Here is a 20,604-nt window from a genome sequence, read left to right as displayed (position 1 = left end):
GATGAGTTAAGAATCTCTGTACTACAGGAAATGTCTGTTCAAAATGCAGTAATGTTCTGGTGCTCTGATGATGACACGTAGTGTTTCGCGCTCTCTCTCAAACACACAGAAGGCTCCACTCTGGATACAAGGCAGTAACCTAAGAATAACTACTATTGTCTACTTTGATGATTCAACAGCTGCAACAAAAACAATTCTGTGTCCACAAAACATGCAGTCTATAAATACCATCACTACTATCTTCCTACATGAGTCAGCCTATATGTGTTTTATTATTGGTGATTATTGGCACATCAACATGTGTCTTCATCCATCACAGATGTGGAGACAGGAACGTACCATTGGAGATTCCCATACAGTGAAGGATGCTAATGCTGTGTCAGGAATCCATTTCCTTGGCTGTGGAGACAGTTGCAGCATTAAACTTGAACCTGTGTGTATATTCTTTATGAACCCATGAAGTAACAATGACCCTACTGATTTTATTTATGTGATGTTCTTGTTGCCTCGGCATTTTAATGCTTTCCATGCTGAGGCTACAAAGGCCTGGCAGGAAATAACTGCTGCTATAATGAGAAAACAGAGCAGTGACAGCATCGTTGCATGCCTACGCCTCCCTGTGCCACTGCAACAATACTGCATCTGTCTGAGAGGAAGCAACACAATTTATTTTGTCCTCTTGCTTTAAATGGAAAAGTCTATCGTCGATACAAGAGTAGCAATTCTGCACAAGAGGTATTGTTTTCTTCTGAAATGGTTCATTGAGCAGAATGTACTAGATTAAGTTCGTACCATGTGATGTCCACATCTCTTGTTCTGTGTAAAAGTGACACCTCTGACAACAGCTGGTTAGATAAGATACCATTTATTAAATGTACAGAAATACTGTTCAAAATCCACACAAGACTGTGTTAAAGCACAAATCTTTAATCCAAATGTAAACAATATGGTTGCCCCATCTTATACTGTAAAGCAAATGCTTCGGAATGACAGATTTCATTGTCCTAAGTGGATTTAAAGCACTCTTGATTTCAAATCTACAGTAGTTATGGACAGCTCAATGTGAGTGTCGGTGTCGTCCGATGTTGTAAACAACTTGAAAATGATCATACTTCTGTAAACATTGGAATTGAGTCCATGAGTATCTTGAATTGCAGTGGACTTGTAAAGCTGCTAAAGATGAATTTTCACTACCTTTCCACACTGTGCACGAACACCCATGAAGTGCTGTCGAAGAATCCAGGGTTGTGGCTTTAACAATGGGCAACGTGTGGCGCTGCAAAAATGACCTAAAAGTCCTCAAATAAAAAAACGTCACAGAACAACGGAGATAATACTTCATAAACATTTTACAGAATCTACAAATTCAATCTATCAAAATGATCTCATGGTTGGCTCTTTGAGAACGGAGAATGAAAATGCCATCACTTCAGCTGCAAAATCAAGACAACACAATAGTTATAGCATTGAAGACAATCATTTTAAAACATCTCAGACTGTTCAGTTGTTGTCTTTTTCTTTTTAACTCAACCCTATTTACAGAAATACAAACCTGATATCAAATACAAGCAAATTACAAGAGTTTAGTAAATTTACCAAAAACACTTCATTTCCAGTGACACAGCACAGGCCGACTCACACAGTTGGACCTAAAAATGTGCTTCTCTAACCATGTCTTGAGAAAGCAGGGCGGACTTTTCCAGAGAGGAGCACAATTAACTACCACACCAGCAGGAGTCGTCGAGACAGAGATGTCTGTAAACATTCATGTCGCGACTGGCATTGGACCTCACTTATCAAACCACATGTGGATAAAATCTGTTTGCCTTAATAATGATTAACACAGGAGCGACTCTCCCATAGATCTATCTGCAGTTGCCAGTTTGGTCAGAATGTTATTAAAATCCCAAACTGTGCACCCTGTAGCAAACCAAGATCCAAAGTTGACTGAAACAAACACCCCTCATTGATATATTGAATCATCCTGTATCAGTCTGTCAGTGAACGAAGCAGTGGTCTACGAGTGCTTCCTCAACTTCAGTGTTACTTTTACACAAATACATTATGGAAGCTACAATCACTAAAATGTACATTCTGCAAGCAGGCAAAAGTCAAACGTTTGTTGTGCGTTTGTTCTGAAATGAAAATATTCGAACCCACTGACAGTTGTGTCTTTGTCAGACACAAAATGATAAGCTGGAGTGGGACTGGATATGTTGAGTCATGTAAAAAGTTGAATGATCAAATATCTTAGCCCTTGCAGAAATGTATGTAGGTGTATCTAGATAAGTCAGAGTAAAAGAATCCATAGCATGTGTTAGATGTTTAGTGTAGTTAAGTCATGTGCTGTTGTGATATGTGTGTCCTGATGCCTGGGAGGAGGTCGGTGCACATAAAGGCTTGACCAATGACTGCAGTTCATGTAAAGCGAATAGAGTAGGTTGGCCTATGGACCTCCTTAACTGTTTTACCTCAGGGTAAAATCTGGAGAACTGGCTATGGAGTTTACCCGTGGTCAGCCTTTCACACATGCACAACACAGTGGGAGGTCCTCAACGTTCACAACAGCATCAAATCCTCCAAATTATTTACGAGAGGTGGAGCAGCCGGGTGCAGCAAGCCGAGGCAGGAAGTGACGTATTAACGGCGCTGCAGAGATCACGTGATCATGTTTACGGTACATTCGTCAGCTCTTATCACCACAAACTTTTTTGACATCTTTGTCGGTGTCTTCTACGTCTGTGTCAAATTTGTTTTTAAAATTTGTGCACGTCGTTTGTTAGAAGCGTCATCGACCCCCCCCCCCCCCACTCACTCGTGGTTAATCCAATGGGAGATCCCCTGCTGTGCTCGAACATCAGATTCTATGGACTTTATACGAGGAGGCCAGGCGGATAAAGTCCGTAGAAACTGCGGAGCATCATCTGGTTCTGCTCCAAAATGCAATGGGTTCTTCTTTAGGTCATTTCCCACCCCTCCACAAAATTTCATGGAAATCGGTTCTGTAGTTTTTGCGTAATCCTGCTAACTAACACACACCAATGAAAGAAATAACCTAACATGTCTCTGCTATGGTTTTAATACACTCAAGTAAAATGTTTGCGTAAACAATCGTGCACCTGCTAAGGTTTGAAGTACTTTCACGTGTGGCTGTCTTTCAGTATACAGGCAAAAACATGAGCATGATTGATAAAGGAGGCCCAATGTTTTGTCATCTGCTAAGAAGAGCTACGACAGATACTGTATATGTACACAGTGAAAGTGAGAGCTGGTCTGGAGGCAGAGAGAGAAAAAAAAGAAGAGTTGCTCCCCAATCCTACAGACACCTCTCTAAAGGCCATCCGTCTCTCGCTTGGACATGGTTTCTCCCTCACACCTATTTCCCTTCCCTGTCCTCTAAGCGGCCCGGAGTAAAAATGTAGTCCAAGGCTTGTCTCTCAGCAGCGGCCACGTTGGGGTGCCACAGGTCCACCATGAAGACCACCCTGGGGCCGTCCTCTGCACCGCCTGCAAACACACAGGGAAACACAACAGAAGAAGAATCAAGAACCTTATTTTGTCACTGTTTTGAACTGGAACCCATAAAAAAATACATTTTCTTAAGCGATATTGGATTATAGCCTTTTTAGGTCAATCCTCCTTCATGAAATAAGTAAAAAGAAGGGGGCACAGTGCAGTAAAAGATTTTACATTGTAATCCCTTCTTACCCTCGTGAAAGGCCCTGTGGAGGAAGGAGTCGTCAAAAAGCAGACAGCTGCCCTCGGACCAGCACTGTGGCTCTCCACCGACCACCAGCTCACAGGAAGGGGGAACTCTGAGACCTGCCAAAGAAAAAATTAAACAGTCCATCCATGGGTCAGACTGAATACAAGGCATTTTGTGTTGCTAACCAATCTTACATGTGACACATCCCTCACTAAATGTTCTGTTATTAAAGGTTCAGTGTGTATGATTTAGGTGAAAAGGATCTATTGGCAGAGATTGAATATAAAATAATCCTATTGATGTTTACACTAGTGTTTCTCATCGACACTAAATTCTACACACTGAACCTTCAAAGCCTGTATCATTATACTGTTCTGTATTAAAGCATCCTGCAAAATATACTTTTTACACCACAACAAACTACAGAGTAGAAAGGCCAATATATCCAAAGGTGCAATGAAAACAATATTTTCATTTAGCTTCAAATGAAAATTTCACCCATGTGCTTCCGTCAGTTTAAACTCTACAGCAGCTGACTCACTGCACCTCTTCTCATTATTGAAATCATCTGCTGTTGTGTTGCATTCAATGCCTCACACATGACATGGCTGAATCGGTAAACACTTCACTCTCTTACCCAGGTGGCAGCGCAGCCTGACATTTGTTGGACCATAATGCTCAGTGATCAGAGCTCCGGGCGTCAGCACAGAGAAGCAGGCGTTGCCGAACACGTTGTTGGCGATGAAGGTGCGCAGCTGTCCCAGCACCCTCCACGCCCGTGGACATCTCCTCACATTAAGAACCAGAGGGGTGCCTTGGTTGACTAGGTAGTAGGTCCACCACTGCCCGCGGGGAGTGCTGTTGACCTTCCACCCCGGCGGGAGAGAGGAGCCGCTGAGGGCCGGAGGCTGGTGGTAGATGCTCTCAAACTCAGCCAGAAGGGCGGGGAAGCTCTGCTCCAGCAGCTCCACGTCATGCCTCTGTATCTCCCTGGAGAAGAAAGGCGCTGACGGCAGGTCGGGCAGAAAGAAGACCTCTGGCCGCTGGATGGTTGGTCTGCTGTTAAGGTAGCGGCCTTGATCGCGGACTCCTTTGTGCACCCTGCCCATACCTGACCAGGTGTAGCGCTTGGCGTAATCCTGCAGGCTGTGGTAGAGCCTCTGGTTCAGGCTTTCCCCGGCACTGGTGCAGCGGAAACACTCGGACGACTGGCAGAAAGCGAAGCCGTTCTGCTCTTCCAGCAATGATCCGTGTTTCCCTTTGCCCCTGCCACGACAGTCTGAGCTCATGAAGCCCCCCACAACGCCTCCAATCCGGCCAGGCCCGGCCAGATACCTCCCACGCAGGGGGCTCGAGCCGTGCTCCCGGCCCACCCTGTAACAATACCACATGAACAGCAGCAGCACGCACATGGCTATGGCCAAAGCACAGATCTCACACTCCCTCACAGACTGCATCCCTCCAGCCACCATCTCCCTCACACTCTCCAGCGACCACTCCATCTCGGCTCGTTTCTGGATTGCTGAATCTGACGTGAGGGGTAACAAAAAGTGCTGATGGAAGAGTTAACACGTCTTTTCTTGATCGCAACTGAAAGGGGCCTTAAACTGCACACAGGGCGTTAGTGGGTCTGGTGTCAGGCAGCTCGTATCACCCCCCCGAATGTAAACAGTCTGCTGATTTGATCTGACACACTCGCTCTTCAGTGCTAACATTTCAGCACTCTGCAGTGAGGGAAGCGTTCTCCTCGCATGGTGTCTGGCTGTGCGGTATTCGTGCTGCTCCCTCTCCTGTTCTCTCAGACAAATGCAGACAGACACCGCGCCTTAGGGTGATCTGTTCTCTGGAAAACAAACAGAAGGAGAGAAAGAAGGGGATGAGAGGGGAAGAGGACGCTTGTAACTGAGAAGAGTTAAATCAGAAGAGTGCTGAGACTGATCTTAATGCCGGAAAACTAATGCTTGATGTTAATGCGTGTGAAGTCATATGCAGGAACATCTTGACACTTGCTTTGTGTCTGTGAAAAGAAACGTTGCTGCTGCTCAGGGTTTGACAGCATCCTGTGTGCAGCTCATGTAAAAACACACCTGCTGGAAGTCACACACACACACACACACACACACACACACACACACACACACACACACACACACACACACACACACACACACACACACACTTTGGAGACTATTTGAATTTCAACTCTCCACACACACCCCTGTGCTGCACTGTGTAAAGCCATGAGTCACGGCCACAGTGCTGCATTTAAAACACATCTCTTCCTCTTGTATATATTTTGGCGCACTCCCCACCCTCACACACGTGCACGCGCACTAAACAGTGCATTGAGTAAACATAAACAGTGTTGATACCCACCCACATTTTATTTAATTGGCATTCATAGGTTTCTCAGCAGGAGCTGCATAAATGGATGCATAGGGTGGGTGGGGGGTGGTAGTCTGTGTAATCTGCCTCAGTAACAAAATACAGACTGGATTAAATGGGTGTGATTATATAATGGTAATGGACCAGCAGCCAAAACGCGAGGAAGTGCAATGCGTCAGCTGTGATCGGAGCTCCACGGTGCGCCCTCACCAAAAATGGTCGGGCAATCCTGCTCCAATAGATCCTCCCCCATCCTGCCTGACAGCGTCAAGACGCCCCCACACTCCCGCTGCATTTCAGAACCATCACACCCAACCATGAAGCCAACACACGCACACACGCACACACACACACACACACACACACACACAAACAAACACACACTTATTGGCTTTACTCCTCCAACACTGCCTCCATGTAATCTGGCCACTGGAGCTGCTGCATCCAGGGGCCATGGTGCCACACAAAGTGCTGGCCACAAATATGGATGAGCTATAACGCCTAATAACGCACGATAAACAAGCAGCTTTCCACGTTTCCCTCGTGGAAGGTTTGGTGCACAGGTTTGCATGATCCATACCTACTCAACATTCATTGCTGTGGCCGGTGGAGAGGAGAGGCGCACAGGTGTTTCTCCAGGCGAAGCTGCGCACCACTGCAGTGTACAGAGCAGACGGAGATCACTTGCCAACATAATAGGGAAAACGCACAAAAGAAGTCCCGAATGAACCGACACGCATCGTATTCTGGAGGAAGAACAATACAAAAGCTGTCCTACCGACGGGTGGACTCCCGGTCTGCCTGTCTGTGGTGCACGGCAGCGTCAGATAGGCTTCACATTATATTGTTGTAAATAGTCAAGCGCCACCAGAGGAAGACACCCAACGTCAAGAGACCGGAGGATCATACAACAGCACTTCCTGTCGCACCTTTTCAAAATAAACGTCATGGTCAGGCAATGGTTGAAATCATTCAGCAAAAAGCAAAGGAAGTGACAGAACTCCATGCACCTCCCACAAGACCACAGTGCAACAAGTTCAAGTTGCAAGACGGAATCTGTTTGACACAATAGATATCAAGAGCCTCAAAATGATTTATTCAACAAGTTGAAAAGTCATGTCAATGAGAGTGAAAGTTAAAGTTGCAAAAGGCAGTCTGTTAAAAAGAATCAAACCACGAGAGGCAAAGTACTCTTTACTACAACTCAATTGATCTGTGTGAAAGAGTGCCCCATTAAATGTACGGTTGGTAATTCTTTCTGAAATGCTTTTTAGCGTATTTGTTGAAATCCTCTTTACCTCCCCATAGTCATCAATATCTACCAGTTGTCAGTCAGTGCATGTGTTTTGGGGCGTAGCTTTGGCGAGACCTTAGATGCCTAGTGTCGCCTGCTCATGCTAACTTTTCCAGGATTACCAATAATTTTAAGTGCATTTTCCAATATCCCAACTGATTTGAGTGACTGTGTCACTGGGACAATGTTTATGACACAAATTTGTTTGTGTTTGTGGCTGCTCAACAATTTACATTAATAGGGATTCACCTACTCAACCTGGTAAAGCCCATTGACTGTTTATAAGGATGGACGATGCATCGATGTATCTCTACTTCCTCGCACTATCCAGAAAGGAAGCCAAAGATATCCTGGTTATGAACGCTGCCATCTTGTGCATTTGGAGGCATAGTCTGCTCAGTAGCAATCAGGGGATGGAGTTGCCGTAGAGAGGTCCCCTTGATGCATAAGCTCAACCAAACGCGAGTCAGTGTCAGGTGTCAATCATGATGTTTCACCTCGTTTTCATAGCATCAAATAACTAATTAAAACTAAACTCACCAAAAATTTGCACTTGGACATACAGTACATCATTGTGATAAGAACAACCTAAAATGACAGAAACCATCTTTCAAAATGTATTTGTTGTGTACTTTATGACTTCTGACCTATACTGCAGCCAGCCACCAGGTGGTGATCGAGACACTTTGGCTACACTTTTGGGGAGTTGTCATGTCGTCCATCTTTATATACAGTCTATGGTAAAGCCTTGACGCTGGAATGCCTAAATTAAAGTTTTAAGCAGGTCATGGCCATAAATATAGTAAAAGTAGCTATAATGTCAACAGAAATTTGCTAAATTTGTGTCTTCAGGATTTTGCAATAGGCTAGTCTAAAGTACTATACAGAAATTAAAATACTATATAGTTCTGAATATTATTTCTGCCATTACATACCACTAATTCTTAAAACTAAATCTGAATATGTCAACTTAGGCACTGAGCATTTTCACCATTTTCTATTTATAAGGTCAACAAAATGATTAGTTAATAAAACGACTGGCTGATAATCTGACAATGAAAGTGCAGCACAACCAAAAGCCTACAGTTTCCAGAGAGCCAACTGTTGTATATGCATTCTTTTCTTTTGAAGGAAATATTACCTTATATCCGGTACAGCTCTGGTTCTCTTTGGTTGACTTGACTCAGATGAAAGCCTCCCTCTTCCGTGTGTCTCCTGGCTCACCCATCGACTGTTTGTTGCGACTGCAGACAGCATTTCCCATGATGCAGTGCGGCTCTCTTGGGTTTAGCCCGCAGCGTCACAGAGCAGCAGTTTGATGATGATAGTTTATTACACAATAGGAAAACATGGTCAACACATTTAAACCCAGAAAAGTCCAACTACATAGACCACATGCTGGGGAACATACCCCCCCCCCATGGCTGCCAGACCTGCTTCTCTCAACAGGACAGTAAAGACTAAAGATGAAATGATGACCATGGCACATATGATCACTTTGAGTTTCCCTGACTGGTCTGTGTGTAGAATAAACTGACACACATCGGTTTGATGTAATAATAATAACAATAATAATAATAATAATAATAATAACAACAACAACAACAACAACAACAATAATAATAACAACAATATTAACAATAATAATAATAAAATAACAATTAAAAAATAAATGTGTATTCATAATCCAGGAATTGAACACAGATTCTATAAATATTTTTTGTCTTCCCCCCATCCAGCTGCTTGGTTCACTGATATCTAAGGCAGGGGAGAAATGAAATCATATAAATAAGACATGTAATCATTTTAATAATTCGTTCCCTGAGTACCCGAGGACTTTTGTGTATTTAAAAAAAATAATACAAGCTAGGAAGCTGATTTTTAGTGAGTGATTTGAAGCAGTTTTCCCCAGCCAGGTTAGTCAAAAAACTAAACTAAAACATGAATAATTTGTTAGTTGTGTGCACTCACCTGGCACCAAGCTTGAGATACACTGTAACAGTGCCCTAGAGGCAGTGTTGTGCAAGTTCATACCTCTCATGAACTAGTTCAAAGTTCAGTTCATACAAGTAAACATGAATAGTTCACGTTCATAGTTCACCATTTAAATTCTGAACTAGTTCATAGTTCAGTTCATTTCATAGTTTTAAGGTGGAAAGTGAGAATGAAAGACTTAACTTGTTTTTTAAAGAAAACTTTATCCATCACTACCCCTTGCCTTAAACTGTACTTCATATGTATCAATTCCTAAAAGAAATGTTTTTTTTAATTTTTTTTTATTATTGCTAATTTTGCCTGTTTATTTATTCATACCCTGCACGAGTTTGTCTACCTGTTGCTGGGAAATCATACCCTTGAAGGCTCCAGACAATGTGGTTTGGGTCATTTGGGGCTGTTGGCAGGGGGTCTTGGTCTTTTTTTGACTTTCAATTACTTGGAGATAACTTTTTAGGCTAGCTGGATGCTTCAGCTCCACATGCCGTTTTAAATTAGATGCGGATGAGGCTGACGTCCGGACTTGCTTTTTCAGCGCAGGACACAATTTGCACAGAAAGGTGAGATTTTTACTGTCGGAATCTTTATCAGACAGTGTGTAAAAATCCCGCAAATAATAATAAGGTGCATCGGATGTAGTCGCTGAGTCTGCGTCTCTGCTTTCACTTGCCATTTTTATATGAGACCGAGAGCTGTTGTCTTGGAATACGTTGCTTGTTTGGACTACATGTGTGTGCGATGAATCATGGGTAACGTAGTGCGAAGTCGAGTTAGTTGGTTTAGGTTAGGCTACATCGCGGAAATTTGACGGGCACTGAGCAACGACATGGTGCAAGCGTTCGATTTAGACAGCGTCTCTCCTCAGGAGAAGGAAAACATTCCGTAACGTTTTACCTAGACCTCAGATAATATGAACGTGTTCACCGTTCAAATTCATTATTTGTCATTAAGTTGCGTTCAGTTCATCGTTCTCATAAAAATGAACGTGTTCAATGAACGCGTTCTTTTGAACTCGTTCATGCACAACACTGCCTAGAGGTGGAGGCTTACTGGGATCTGTAAAGTATGTGACTACACCTGATGCCTGTCATCTGTTACCTGAGTTGAGTGGACGCTTCACAAGTACAGTAATATACACTCAAATATGACAACCACTTCTGCGCAACATGTGCGCTCTCGTCTCCTCCAATTCCTCCTCTGGAACTCCAGACTCAGGGCGGAGCCAGACCAGTCCGATGCACACGCCCCTTCTGATGGTACAATCGCACAGTCACTCAGAGGAGTTTTCTTATTCCAGGAGTGATAACCTGTAAAGGTCAGATGGCACTTTAATGAGCCCCGCAGAGACGTCTGCTACTATCATCCATGGCGAGGTCCAAGGCGAGGGTGTACACCTGGTGCGCGCTGCTGCTTCTCTGCGTGCTCGTCTTAATTGTGTGTCTTGCTGTATTTGTGAGACGCAAGTGTCCAGCCGGGACTTTCTCACGTGCTGCAGTGGCCGCAGACTCTCGGACGTGTTCAGAGATTGGACGGTGAGTTTCACTTCTGCTGTGTACTTGGATCATTTGTTCTGCCCAGTGGGTTTACGCACGCTTTACGCACAACAAACACAGCCAAACTTTGCACTTTTTCAAGAACAACCTCACCTACAAATTCAAAACGTGGTTAGATAAATTGAAATGTATGTATTTTTGTTTTATATTATTCTTTCTTTGGTCTCAATAATTATTAGAACAAAACAGCGGCATTTGTAAAATGCCTCACCTACTGGTTTTAACACCTAAAGTTCAGTCTCTTAATAACAAGGAAACGCAATGTGCATTCCACAAGAGCAGCCGGTAAAGAACTAACATACCTTACCTGGTGTGAAAGGTATGTGCAGCAGAAGTAAAATGAGGTGATAATGTTAGTAATCAAGTGTGAAATCCTTTAGGGACATCCTCCAACGTGGGGGCTCAGCGGTAGATGGCGCCATTGCTGCGCTGCTGTGCACCTCCATCATCAACCCCCAGAGTATGGGCCTTGGAGGGGGGTCCATATTCACTGTGATGGACAGCTCTGGTAACACACACATATGCATTCATCACTGAAATACAGCCGAGCCAATGATTGTCCTGCTGTGGTGAGGAGTTAATATGTCCTCTTATAGGTAAAGTGAAAATCATCAACGCCAGAGAGACCGTACCACAGAAGTTTAAACCTGACCTGCTCAAGTCATGTCCCAAGACCTTCCAGCTGCTGTCAGGTAACACTCTGACATTAAGACATCTATTAGGTTTATCTTTCTGATTCCTCTTTCGGGGAGGCTGTTCTTGTTTTTCTAGTTCAGGCTGTTGTGTGAGATATTAAGTCACTGGGTCACTGTGGTCATGCATGCTCACTGAAGGAGGCCACATAAACATCTTTGTTCCTTGTGTCAGACTCTTCAGCTTGGTTCACATCAGGAGAGCTGCTGTGTTTATCACACGAAGACACCAAGTGGAAAGATTTATGTTGGGTCCAGCCATGAAGATGTTATATGTCCTTTCCTGGACCTGCATATGCATTTGTTCCTCCTTGGCATACACGCACAGACGCACGCACGCGCGTGCACACAAACACACATGTGAAAGGGAAATCTTTGTTTATAATGGAACACAATTCAAATAGAACAAAAATGTAATAACATGTTCCCTTTCACTGAAGGTGGCCCGGCCTTCACTGTGCTCAGCGGTGTAATTCAATATCCTCTTTTAAATCTCTTCTTAAAAATCACTTTTATTTAAAGGCTTTTTATTAACTGATGGTATTTGTTGTAATGTTCTGGATTTCATTCACTTTTATTATTTGTCTTTACTGTAAAGCACCTTCATCATTATTTCCTCAGTGCTGAAAGAGGTTATAATTTCCTAAGATCAAGTTTATTTATATAGATAATGTCTGTTGTGATCTGAGGCTAATTGAATTGGAGAAGAGGAAAACTATTTTTTTCAAATCATTCACGAAACAGAATTTGTCTCATAGGGCTTATTAATGTGTAACATCCTCTGTCCTTAACCCCCAACATTGTAAGGAAGGAAAAACTACAAAACAAACTATTAACAGGGAAAGAAAAACATAGAAACCTCAGAGTGAGCCACATGTGAGGGATCCCTCTCCCAGGACGGACAGAAGTGCAATAGATGACGTGTGCAGCTGAACACATCAACAAAATTACAATATTTACAACATTGATTAGAAGAAACAGTTTTTAGCATAATGGAAAGTTGTGTCAATGTTTAAAGTATTTATACATAAGAAAGTGTCTCAGAGAGATGAAGGGAGCAGCAATGACAATTGAAATGGAGGAGTTATTGCCCGTAATGGTGGAATATGTGAGTAGAAATATTGTATAACAAGCAATCTTGTTTTAATCATATAGGCCATGATCAGCCGCCACCATGATCACGATCCTCCACCACGATTATTTATAAGAGGTTATTGAAAGGCCTCTTAATTTAAAAATATATAAATATTGCATTACATTAATGTACAAAAAGCTTATGCATCTGTCATCGGTCGATGTGGAGTTTGGTTTTGTCCAGTGGTTCCAAACTTCATGGTCAGGTCCCCTCCAAAGGTAAATGTGGGGGGTCGTGAGAAATTAACGCGGTCAAAAGAGAGAGATAATAGTTGTTAGATCACATTTATACCATTGACCTCCATCCATCTGTCCATACCAATTTATCGATTCTTATTTATTCACATGAATGGGTTAGACGGTGTAACCAATTGCCCTTCTGGATCTCTATCCCTCCAGGTAGCGAGTGGATTGGGGTCCCAGGGGAAATTCGAGGATACGAACAGGCACACAGGCTTTATGGGAAGCTGCCGTGGGCCACCCTCTTCCAGCCGACCATCCAACTGGCCAGGGAGGGGTTTCCCATCCCTCAAATCCAGGGTCGATACATCTCACACGTTGATACGAACCAGACCCAGGCACTGCGGTACGAAACACACCCACAGGAACATCACTTATAAACATTTCACCATCCCTGTAATTGAGTGATGTGTTCTTTCTCCGTGTTTGCCCTTTAGGAAGTTATTTTCAGATAAGGACGGGAACTTGCTGAAGACTGGCAACACAGTGAGGTTTGAGAAACTGGCCGACACCTTTGAGATGATTGCAAATCACGGGGCAGACGTCTTCTACACTGGAAGAGTGGCAGAGGATTTAATCCGAGACATACAGGAGGCAGGTATTGTGAGGTTTCATTATATTCTCTTTCCTCGCTCTGTCCACTCTCTGCCTGGCACAGTGATCTAATTAGAAATGAACAAATCAGTTGAAGCACTGCAGTGATCCTTCACAGACTGCAGTGTGACCTGCCTGGATCCATTAAAAATCTCAATTACTTTGAGCTCAGATGCGTTTTCACTCAGCAGAACCATTTGTTTGTGATATTCTCGCTCAGGAGGAACGCTCACGGTGCAGGACTTGGCGTCGTACAGAGCTACAGTGACTGATGCGTGGGCTGTTCCTTTGGGAGAGTACCAGATGTACATACCTCCACCCCCTGCAGGCGGCACCATCCTCAGCCTCATCCTGAACATCCTCAAAGGTCCCTGCTGTAAACAGACTGCAGAGCTGCTGCTCATCTTCACTTTCACATCGCACAGCGTGGAAGCTATGTTCGTGCTTTGAACAGATCCGGCCAAATTAATGCCTTTATGTACGAGTTGTTGACTCAAATAACGAGAAAGCGGTGGTTTGAATAAGGATGGAGTTTTGGGGACTGATCCCATTATTAGGTGGTAAAACATTTCTGATATGATACATCAACAGATACATATGTAATAATAATTTCAACAATGATTCCTAAGATGTTTTTATCAAAACCTTGGCAAATGTAATTGAGACTTGATATTTTACAGTTTAACCATATATATATATAATAAAATAAATAAAACAAACAAAAAGAAAACACAAATGCAACTAAAGATATAGAATTTGAATCAATGAATGTATGTAAATATAAACATAAATGCACATCTTTTTGCATTGTTTATTTTTTATATTGGCGCATATTGGCCAACGTAAAGGCTAATACTTTGATATTATTTGGATAGTTCACTCCCTCCAGGATATAGACCACACCACAGTTCTTCTTTTACTGATGGAATTATTTGTGTTAACTTCTCTCCACATCACTGACCTCTAACCAACAGTCGAAAACTATAAGCTGAGTATAAAACTTCTCCAACCGCGCGTGTCTTTAGAGGAAAACATTGCAACGATTAACACGTCCCCGCACAACACAGACAGAGGTAACATAGTTCCAATATAGTGTTAATGCAAAAACAGACCGCTGTCCATAAAAGTAAATTATACAAATATTGGGAAACAAAACACATCAAATAATGACATAAACAACATGTATGGCAGTTGAAATGAGTTTCTTTGTTTCATGGTGTCAATGCCAATCTTGGGAGGGGGGATTGTCTCAAGTTGAACCAACCAAACAAACACAGATTGTTTGTATTTACAGGATATGGCCTGAATTCAGCGTCTCTGACAGGTGAACTGAAGACTCTGGCGTATCACCGCTACGTTGAAGCCTTCAAGTTTGCCAATGGACTGAAGAAACACATCCATCCACAGCTCACATCAGAACAAGTGAGAATCACAAAATGTACCAGTGAACATGGGAGCACATATTTACACATGTCATTGCTGTACACATCACCATTACACTGAAGTAGTTAAGTTTAGTTAAACCTTATAGCCTCTATAGCTCTAATGTAAAAGTCCTGCTGTGAAATGTCTAATCAGTGAGATGTAATTAGATTATTAAGAGTGAATCTAATTGTTTTGCAGATTAGCTGCAGCTTGAGCTCATTTCAAGTACCTTATATACTGAAAGTGGGTTTGCTCAGAACAGGACATCTGAAAAGGAGAGAAATTAAACTGCAAAGCAACTAACGCTCTCAAATGAATGCAGGCTCTACTCTAGTTAGATGTACAATGTCTTCCTCTGCAATAGAGCAGAGCAAATATATACAGCTACATTAAATGGAAAGATACAAGCGAAGTATTATTATGCCTCAAAATTACACTCACTTGAGCATCACTTGACTAAATACCTTTAATATCCACAGTCCAAGAACTATTCAGTGTTCAAGTGAGGCTCACACGTAACCTGACATGTCAGTCAACATATCAACAGACCTCATGAGCACACTGAGCTAACATGATTGGTTGTAACGCAGACTTTGTTGTTATGGCGACCAAAGAAACTTGTGTGAGGTTGTGTGTCATCTCCTGATGTGGGGGAAGAGTAGAGAAAAAACTTGGTGTCAGTTACATCTATCCATCCCTTCATCCATCCATCCATCAATCCTTGAAATTTGTGACACCTGGTTTTTAAGTTCACTGCACTTTCCGCAGATGGCGAGGAAATTCACAGAGGACAGCTTTGCCGACAACATACGCAACTTGATCAGCAGCGACAAGACTCATGATCCCCAGTACTACAACATCACCCCGCACCTGGACAGTGTGGGCACCACGCACGTGTCGGTGCTGGCTGAGGACGGATCTGCTGTGTCCGTCACCAGCACCATCAACCACATGTCAGTACCTGCAAAGACGGCAACACAAGTAGAGGAATGAGAAGATTTAATATCAACTGTCATAGTTTGATGATTCAGTTTATGTACTTTCTTCGCAGCTTTGGCTCCAAGGTCTTCTCCCCGAGCACCGGAGTCATCCTCAACAACGAGCTGTCTGACTTCTGCGGCCGAGTCGACAATCTCTTTCCTGGTAACCAGATCATTTTCATATTCATTCATATTCATTGAGTAACTTTCTGTTCTTTGTTAACCAGGATGTCTGAGGATGGAGCACGTTACAGTTGTAAAAAAAACTCTCATTCCTAGGAGTCTTTAATGAGTTATCCAATGAGCAGAATGTAATGAATTGATCAGATGTTCTGAGACAGTAAGTGCTGCAGGAGGAGGGGGGGCTGTTTTACTGTATCTCAGAATGTGCACTATTATTCAACATGTTGTGGGTTGATATTAAGTAAAGATCTTTCTATCATGTAACTTCTAGACATATTTACTGGTCCTGGAGACCCTGGACACCTTTAAACTATTTAAATTTAATGAATTGGGGCACCGATGTTTAACAGCCCCCTTCATGAAACCACATTTAAGTTCAATACAAACAGATCTTTATTTGGATCTGCACCAAATTACACACACCTATAAATATATGTCCTCTTAAAATGCCTGATTTCTTTCATCAAGATCCATGGATTATCTTCTGAGGAATCAGTGAAAATGTGGGAAAACACTCAATGTTAAAGGAAAAAATAAAGTAATCCTGGATTCACTGCAAAATTGAATGGGTTCTCTCCAGACACATACCACATCCTTCCGCCAAGTTTTGCACTAATCTGTCCATTAGTTTCTGTGTAAACCTGCTAACTAACAAACACACAAACAAACGCAGATGAAAACATAACCTCCTTGTTGCAGGTATCAAATTATTTCCATGTTCTCTATCTGATTACTGTTAAAAGTAGTTTTTGGCAGCATTGCCTTCCTTAACCCTAAATCAATCTATTGGGATGTCTGTGGAGATTTAATCAGGTATAAGACCTCCCAATGCTCTGAGTAACCCCACACATGATTAACATCACAATGTACATTTCTTTGTCTCTGACTATTTGAGAAACAATGTTACTCAGGAGAGCACATACATCAAGTCCTGTCCCCTTAAATCCAATCAAGCTGCACCAAAGTGGGCTGTTTTTTCATAAAGATATCTGCATTATTTATTGAGTAATTCACAAAAATGTAGAAAAACATCTCGCAATGTTAAAGAAAGTTAAAAAAAAAGAATCCTGGATCTGCCCCTATAATAAAATCTGCTTCTTTGTTGGCCCCTAGCAAACCCTTCCACCAAGTTTCAATTAAATCGGTTCTTTAGTCCTTGGTGGAGGTAATAACTGTTCATAGCTCGTACAACCTGTAAGATTTCTTACTTTGTGTAATAACTATCTTAATGGTAATTTCTGTATTTTGTATTATTTGGGGTTTTAATTGGTCAGAGGAGTAAAGAATAAGCCACAAACAACAGTGGTATCTGTGGGGTCTGTGCTCACAAGCTGCTTGTTCCTAATATCATGAACCCTAAAATATTCAGCATTTGTTAAACTGTTGAGGTTAAATTAACATGAATTATTAAAAAACACTCAAATATGCATTGATATTGCCAAATTGGAGAAACAGAGTTCATATGAAATGTAGTCTTCTCTTTTTGTCATCTGTCGGACATGTTTGATGAAAAGTATGAAGCTGAGAGTGAAACATTCACAACTGTCAGATGTCAGCTGGTGAACAAAGGTGAAGTCACAAAGTGATGAGCTTAAGAAAAGCCCCTCACCCTTTGATGGGAGCCTTTATCATAATTTCCCTCTTGTTATCTTCACACTGATGAGTCTGAAATGTAGCCGTCTGTCCTGTCAGTCAAAGCCTTTTTGTTTTGCGTTCACAGGGGATCAGCCTCCCTCCTCCATGTCTCCCGCCGTGCTGAAGTCTCAGTCGAAGACGCTGGTGATTGGAGCGACCGGTGGGAGCATGATAACGACCGGGATCGCCTCGGTACACGTCCATGGGCAATCACACTGAGTGCCATTAAGATAAATTGCTGCAGGCAAATGCCCGTCACTGTTGTCATAGCAAGAGCTGTCCTTGCCAGTAACTTCAGCACGTCCACAATCCATTGTTTAATCATCACTGTTCCATTTGGATAATTAAAATGTATTATTGTCTCTCCTCCAGACGCTCATGAACCACCTTTGGTTTGGCAAGAGCCTGAAGGAGGCCATCGCTGCCCCTGTTGTTTTTATCGACTCTAAAAACGCACTGAGGTTTGAATCCAACTTTGACAAGGTACAACATTCACTGCATTTATCTGATAGTGACACATAATTACTTGCTGTCCTCCTGCTCATTATCTGTATATAATGTATTATATTGTATTATATTACAATATATTATACAACATGTACTGTATGTCTCTTATTATGAAATTCATATATGTATATATATATATATATATATATATATATATATATATATATATATATATATACAGTATATATATATGGGTGTACTTGCATTAATATTTCATATTCATTGTATTATTGAATTTATACAATACAATAAACCTGTTGTCTACCGGGCCACTGCAATTGTCTTAAGTACAAAACAATATTTGTGTCTGAAGTAAAAGGTGTATATGTATATTTTTTTATTATGTACATATTCTTTTTATAATTCTTTTTAATATATTGCTTTCATATTGTCTATCTCATTCTGACTATCTGCTGCTGTAACAAGTTTATTTACACTGATCTTATCTTATCTTATCCCCACAGAATGTAATCAAGGCTCTTAAAGCTCTGGGACACAATCAAGAGATGTCGAACATCTTCTACAACGTAGTCAACGCTGTGGAGCAGGATAATGGCTGTATCTGTGCCGTGTCTGATGCCAGGAAACTGGGCCAAGCAGCCGGATACTGAGACAGCGAGTGAGTGACGTCGGTTGCGTGGGATGGCCTGAAGGTTGAGGAGACCTTCCTGCTGCCACGAACAGATTGTGTTTGTCCTGCTGGAAAATTATCGCATGAGGCGCTGAACACTTACAGTTACATGTAGCGATTAAAAACACGTGGCCGCTGATTGTTACTGTGACATGATGGAACTCTCTCTTTGATTGAACCCGACTTCTCATTACTCTTGTGTTCAGCTTATTTTTACATGTTCTTATCTCTCGAGCCATTCCTGACATATTTCTGTCGTCAAAATGAATTCAAACACTGATCAATGTTCATTCATTCCATTGCTGACATCATACAAGTGACTTGATGTTGTTAATATCTGGGATACATGCTACTTTTCACTGTCTCACTAAGTTAATAACTTGTTCATATCTGGTATCGTGTGGTATTCACTGTCAGTACTAGAGCCTTGATTATTCAGACATAATTAGGGCCCGAGCACCGAAGGACATGCTCAAAAACTCATGAAACTTTGCAAGAAATTCAAAAGTGGTAAAAATGTACGTATTCTGGAGTGATTTGAAATGGGCATGGCAAACTGGCTCAATAGCGCCCCCCCCCCCCCCCCCAAAAGCCCCTTACTTCGCTTTCACCGATCTTCACGAAATTGGGTACACATGTGTATCATGAACAGATGCACAACAAACTCTCAAGGAGCATTATTTTGGATTTAGTGGCCATTTTACACATTGAGTGTTTCAACTGCTCCTAAAGCTTTCATCAGATCACCTTCAAATTCGGTGAGGGTCATCTCAACAACATGGAGATTAAAACTACATTGATCTTTGAGTTTTCGTCACACAGTGTGACAGGAACAACAGGAAGTAAGCCATTTTGGATTTATTGGCCTTATTGGCCATTTTGGCCATTTTACACATTGTGTATTTTAATGAAACTACCTCTTTTTTTGAGTTTTCATCACACGTTCTGACCGTGGCATCAAAGTTTGATGATTCGCCAAAAAAGAGGGATTTATTATAACTCCTCTGTGCATTGTCCAATCATTACCAAAATGTCAATATTAACTCTGGGTCATAGCGCCACCTACTGATTCACTGTGAAACAAAGTTTTTTTGGACTCCACTGTGCATTGTCCAATCGGCACCAAAATACTCACCTATGAACAGAGTCGAGATCTGCACAGATGTGTTAGTATGTAGTGATAGTGATAGTGATAGCGCCACCTACTGATCAGCGTGAAGTGAAGTTGTTGTTAATCTACTGTACATTGTCCAATCGGCCCCAAATTACTCACGCTTCATGAGAGCCCCAACCTGAACAGATCTAATAGTCTGTATGTAGTGATAGTGATAGCGCCACCTACTGACAACAGGAAGTAAGCCTCGTTTTACAACTTTAATCGATTTACATTATATTTTCACCATGTGGTCTGCACTTGATGGCGTGGAAACCCCAACCCTAACCCGTAATGCGCGATTAGTGGCCGTGGTCCAGCGCCACGTGAGGGACACAGGAACTGCCGTGTTTATCCTTTCCGGATTGTAATAACGCACGCAACACACAGCCATTTCGTCCGGTCCCCGACCGCCGTACTGGGCAACTACATCAGGTCCCGAGTTCGCAAGTGCTCGGGCCCGCTCAGTGCTGCTTAGCAGCCCTAGTATTATATAC

The 20,604-nt window shown here is 42.2% G+C and overlaps 2 protein-coding genes across 8 annotated transcripts; one reads left to right on the top strand and one right to left on the bottom strand.

Annotated features, from left to right (window-relative positions):
• Positions 1–848: 848 nt before the first annotated feature.
• On the bottom strand, positions 849–8,669 carry asphd2 (aspartate beta-hydroxylase domain containing 2). Of its 6 annotated transcripts, none has more exons than XM_034595668.1 (5): positions 6,870–6,995; positions 6,672–6,746; positions 4,344–5,549; positions 3,709–3,822; positions 849–3,507 (listed from the first exon to the last, which is right to left on the bottom strand). In XM_034595668.1, exons 3-5 carry the CDS (start codon positions 5,206–5,208, stop codon positions 3,377–3,379), a joined length of 1,110 nt encoding a protein of 369 aa, XP_034451559.1. In that variant the 5' UTR covers positions 5,209–5,549; positions 6,672–6,746; positions 6,870–6,995; the 3' UTR covers positions 849–3,376. The 6 variants fall into 6 exon arrangements, with proteins under 6 accessions (XP_034451559.1, XP_034451562.1, XP_034451564.1 ...); XM_034595671.1 differs by having other exon boundaries at positions 6,676–6,746; XM_034595673.1 differs by lacking the exons at positions 6,672–6,746; positions 6,870–6,995 and adding an exon at positions 8,527–8,669.
• A 1,761-nt stretch (positions 8,670–10,430) lies between these two features.
• Positions 10,431–19,414, top strand: ggt5a (gamma-glutamyltransferase 5a). Of its 2 annotated transcripts, none has more exons than XM_034595663.1 (12): positions 10,431–10,912; positions 11,314–11,441; positions 11,530–11,625; positions 13,159–13,345; positions 13,437–13,597; positions 13,814–13,960; positions 14,888–15,012; positions 15,787–15,971; positions 16,070–16,161; positions 17,902–18,008; positions 18,189–18,299; positions 18,788–19,414. In XM_034595663.1, the coding sequence occupies exons 1-12, from the start codon at positions 10,746–10,748 to the stop codon at positions 18,932–18,934; spliced, it is 1,653 nt and encodes a 550-aa protein (XP_034451554.1). In that variant the 5' UTR covers positions 10,431–10,745; the 3' UTR covers positions 18,935–19,414. The 2 variants fall into 2 exon arrangements, with proteins under 2 accessions (XP_034451554.1, XP_034451552.1); XM_034595661.1 differs by having other exon boundaries at positions 10,433–10,912; positions 14,888–15,015.
• The last annotated feature ends 1,190 nt before the right edge of the window (positions 19,415–20,604 follow it).

This window comes from Hippoglossus hippoglossus, chromosome 9, assembly GCF_009819705.1.
Source record: "Hippoglossus hippoglossus isolate fHipHip1 chromosome 9, fHipHip1.pri, whole genome shotgun sequence".
Lineage (NCBI taxonomy): Eukaryota > Metazoa > Chordata > Actinopteri > Pleuronectiformes > Pleuronectidae > Hippoglossus > Hippoglossus hippoglossus.
This window is presented reverse-complemented; position numbering and strand designations above follow the sequence as displayed.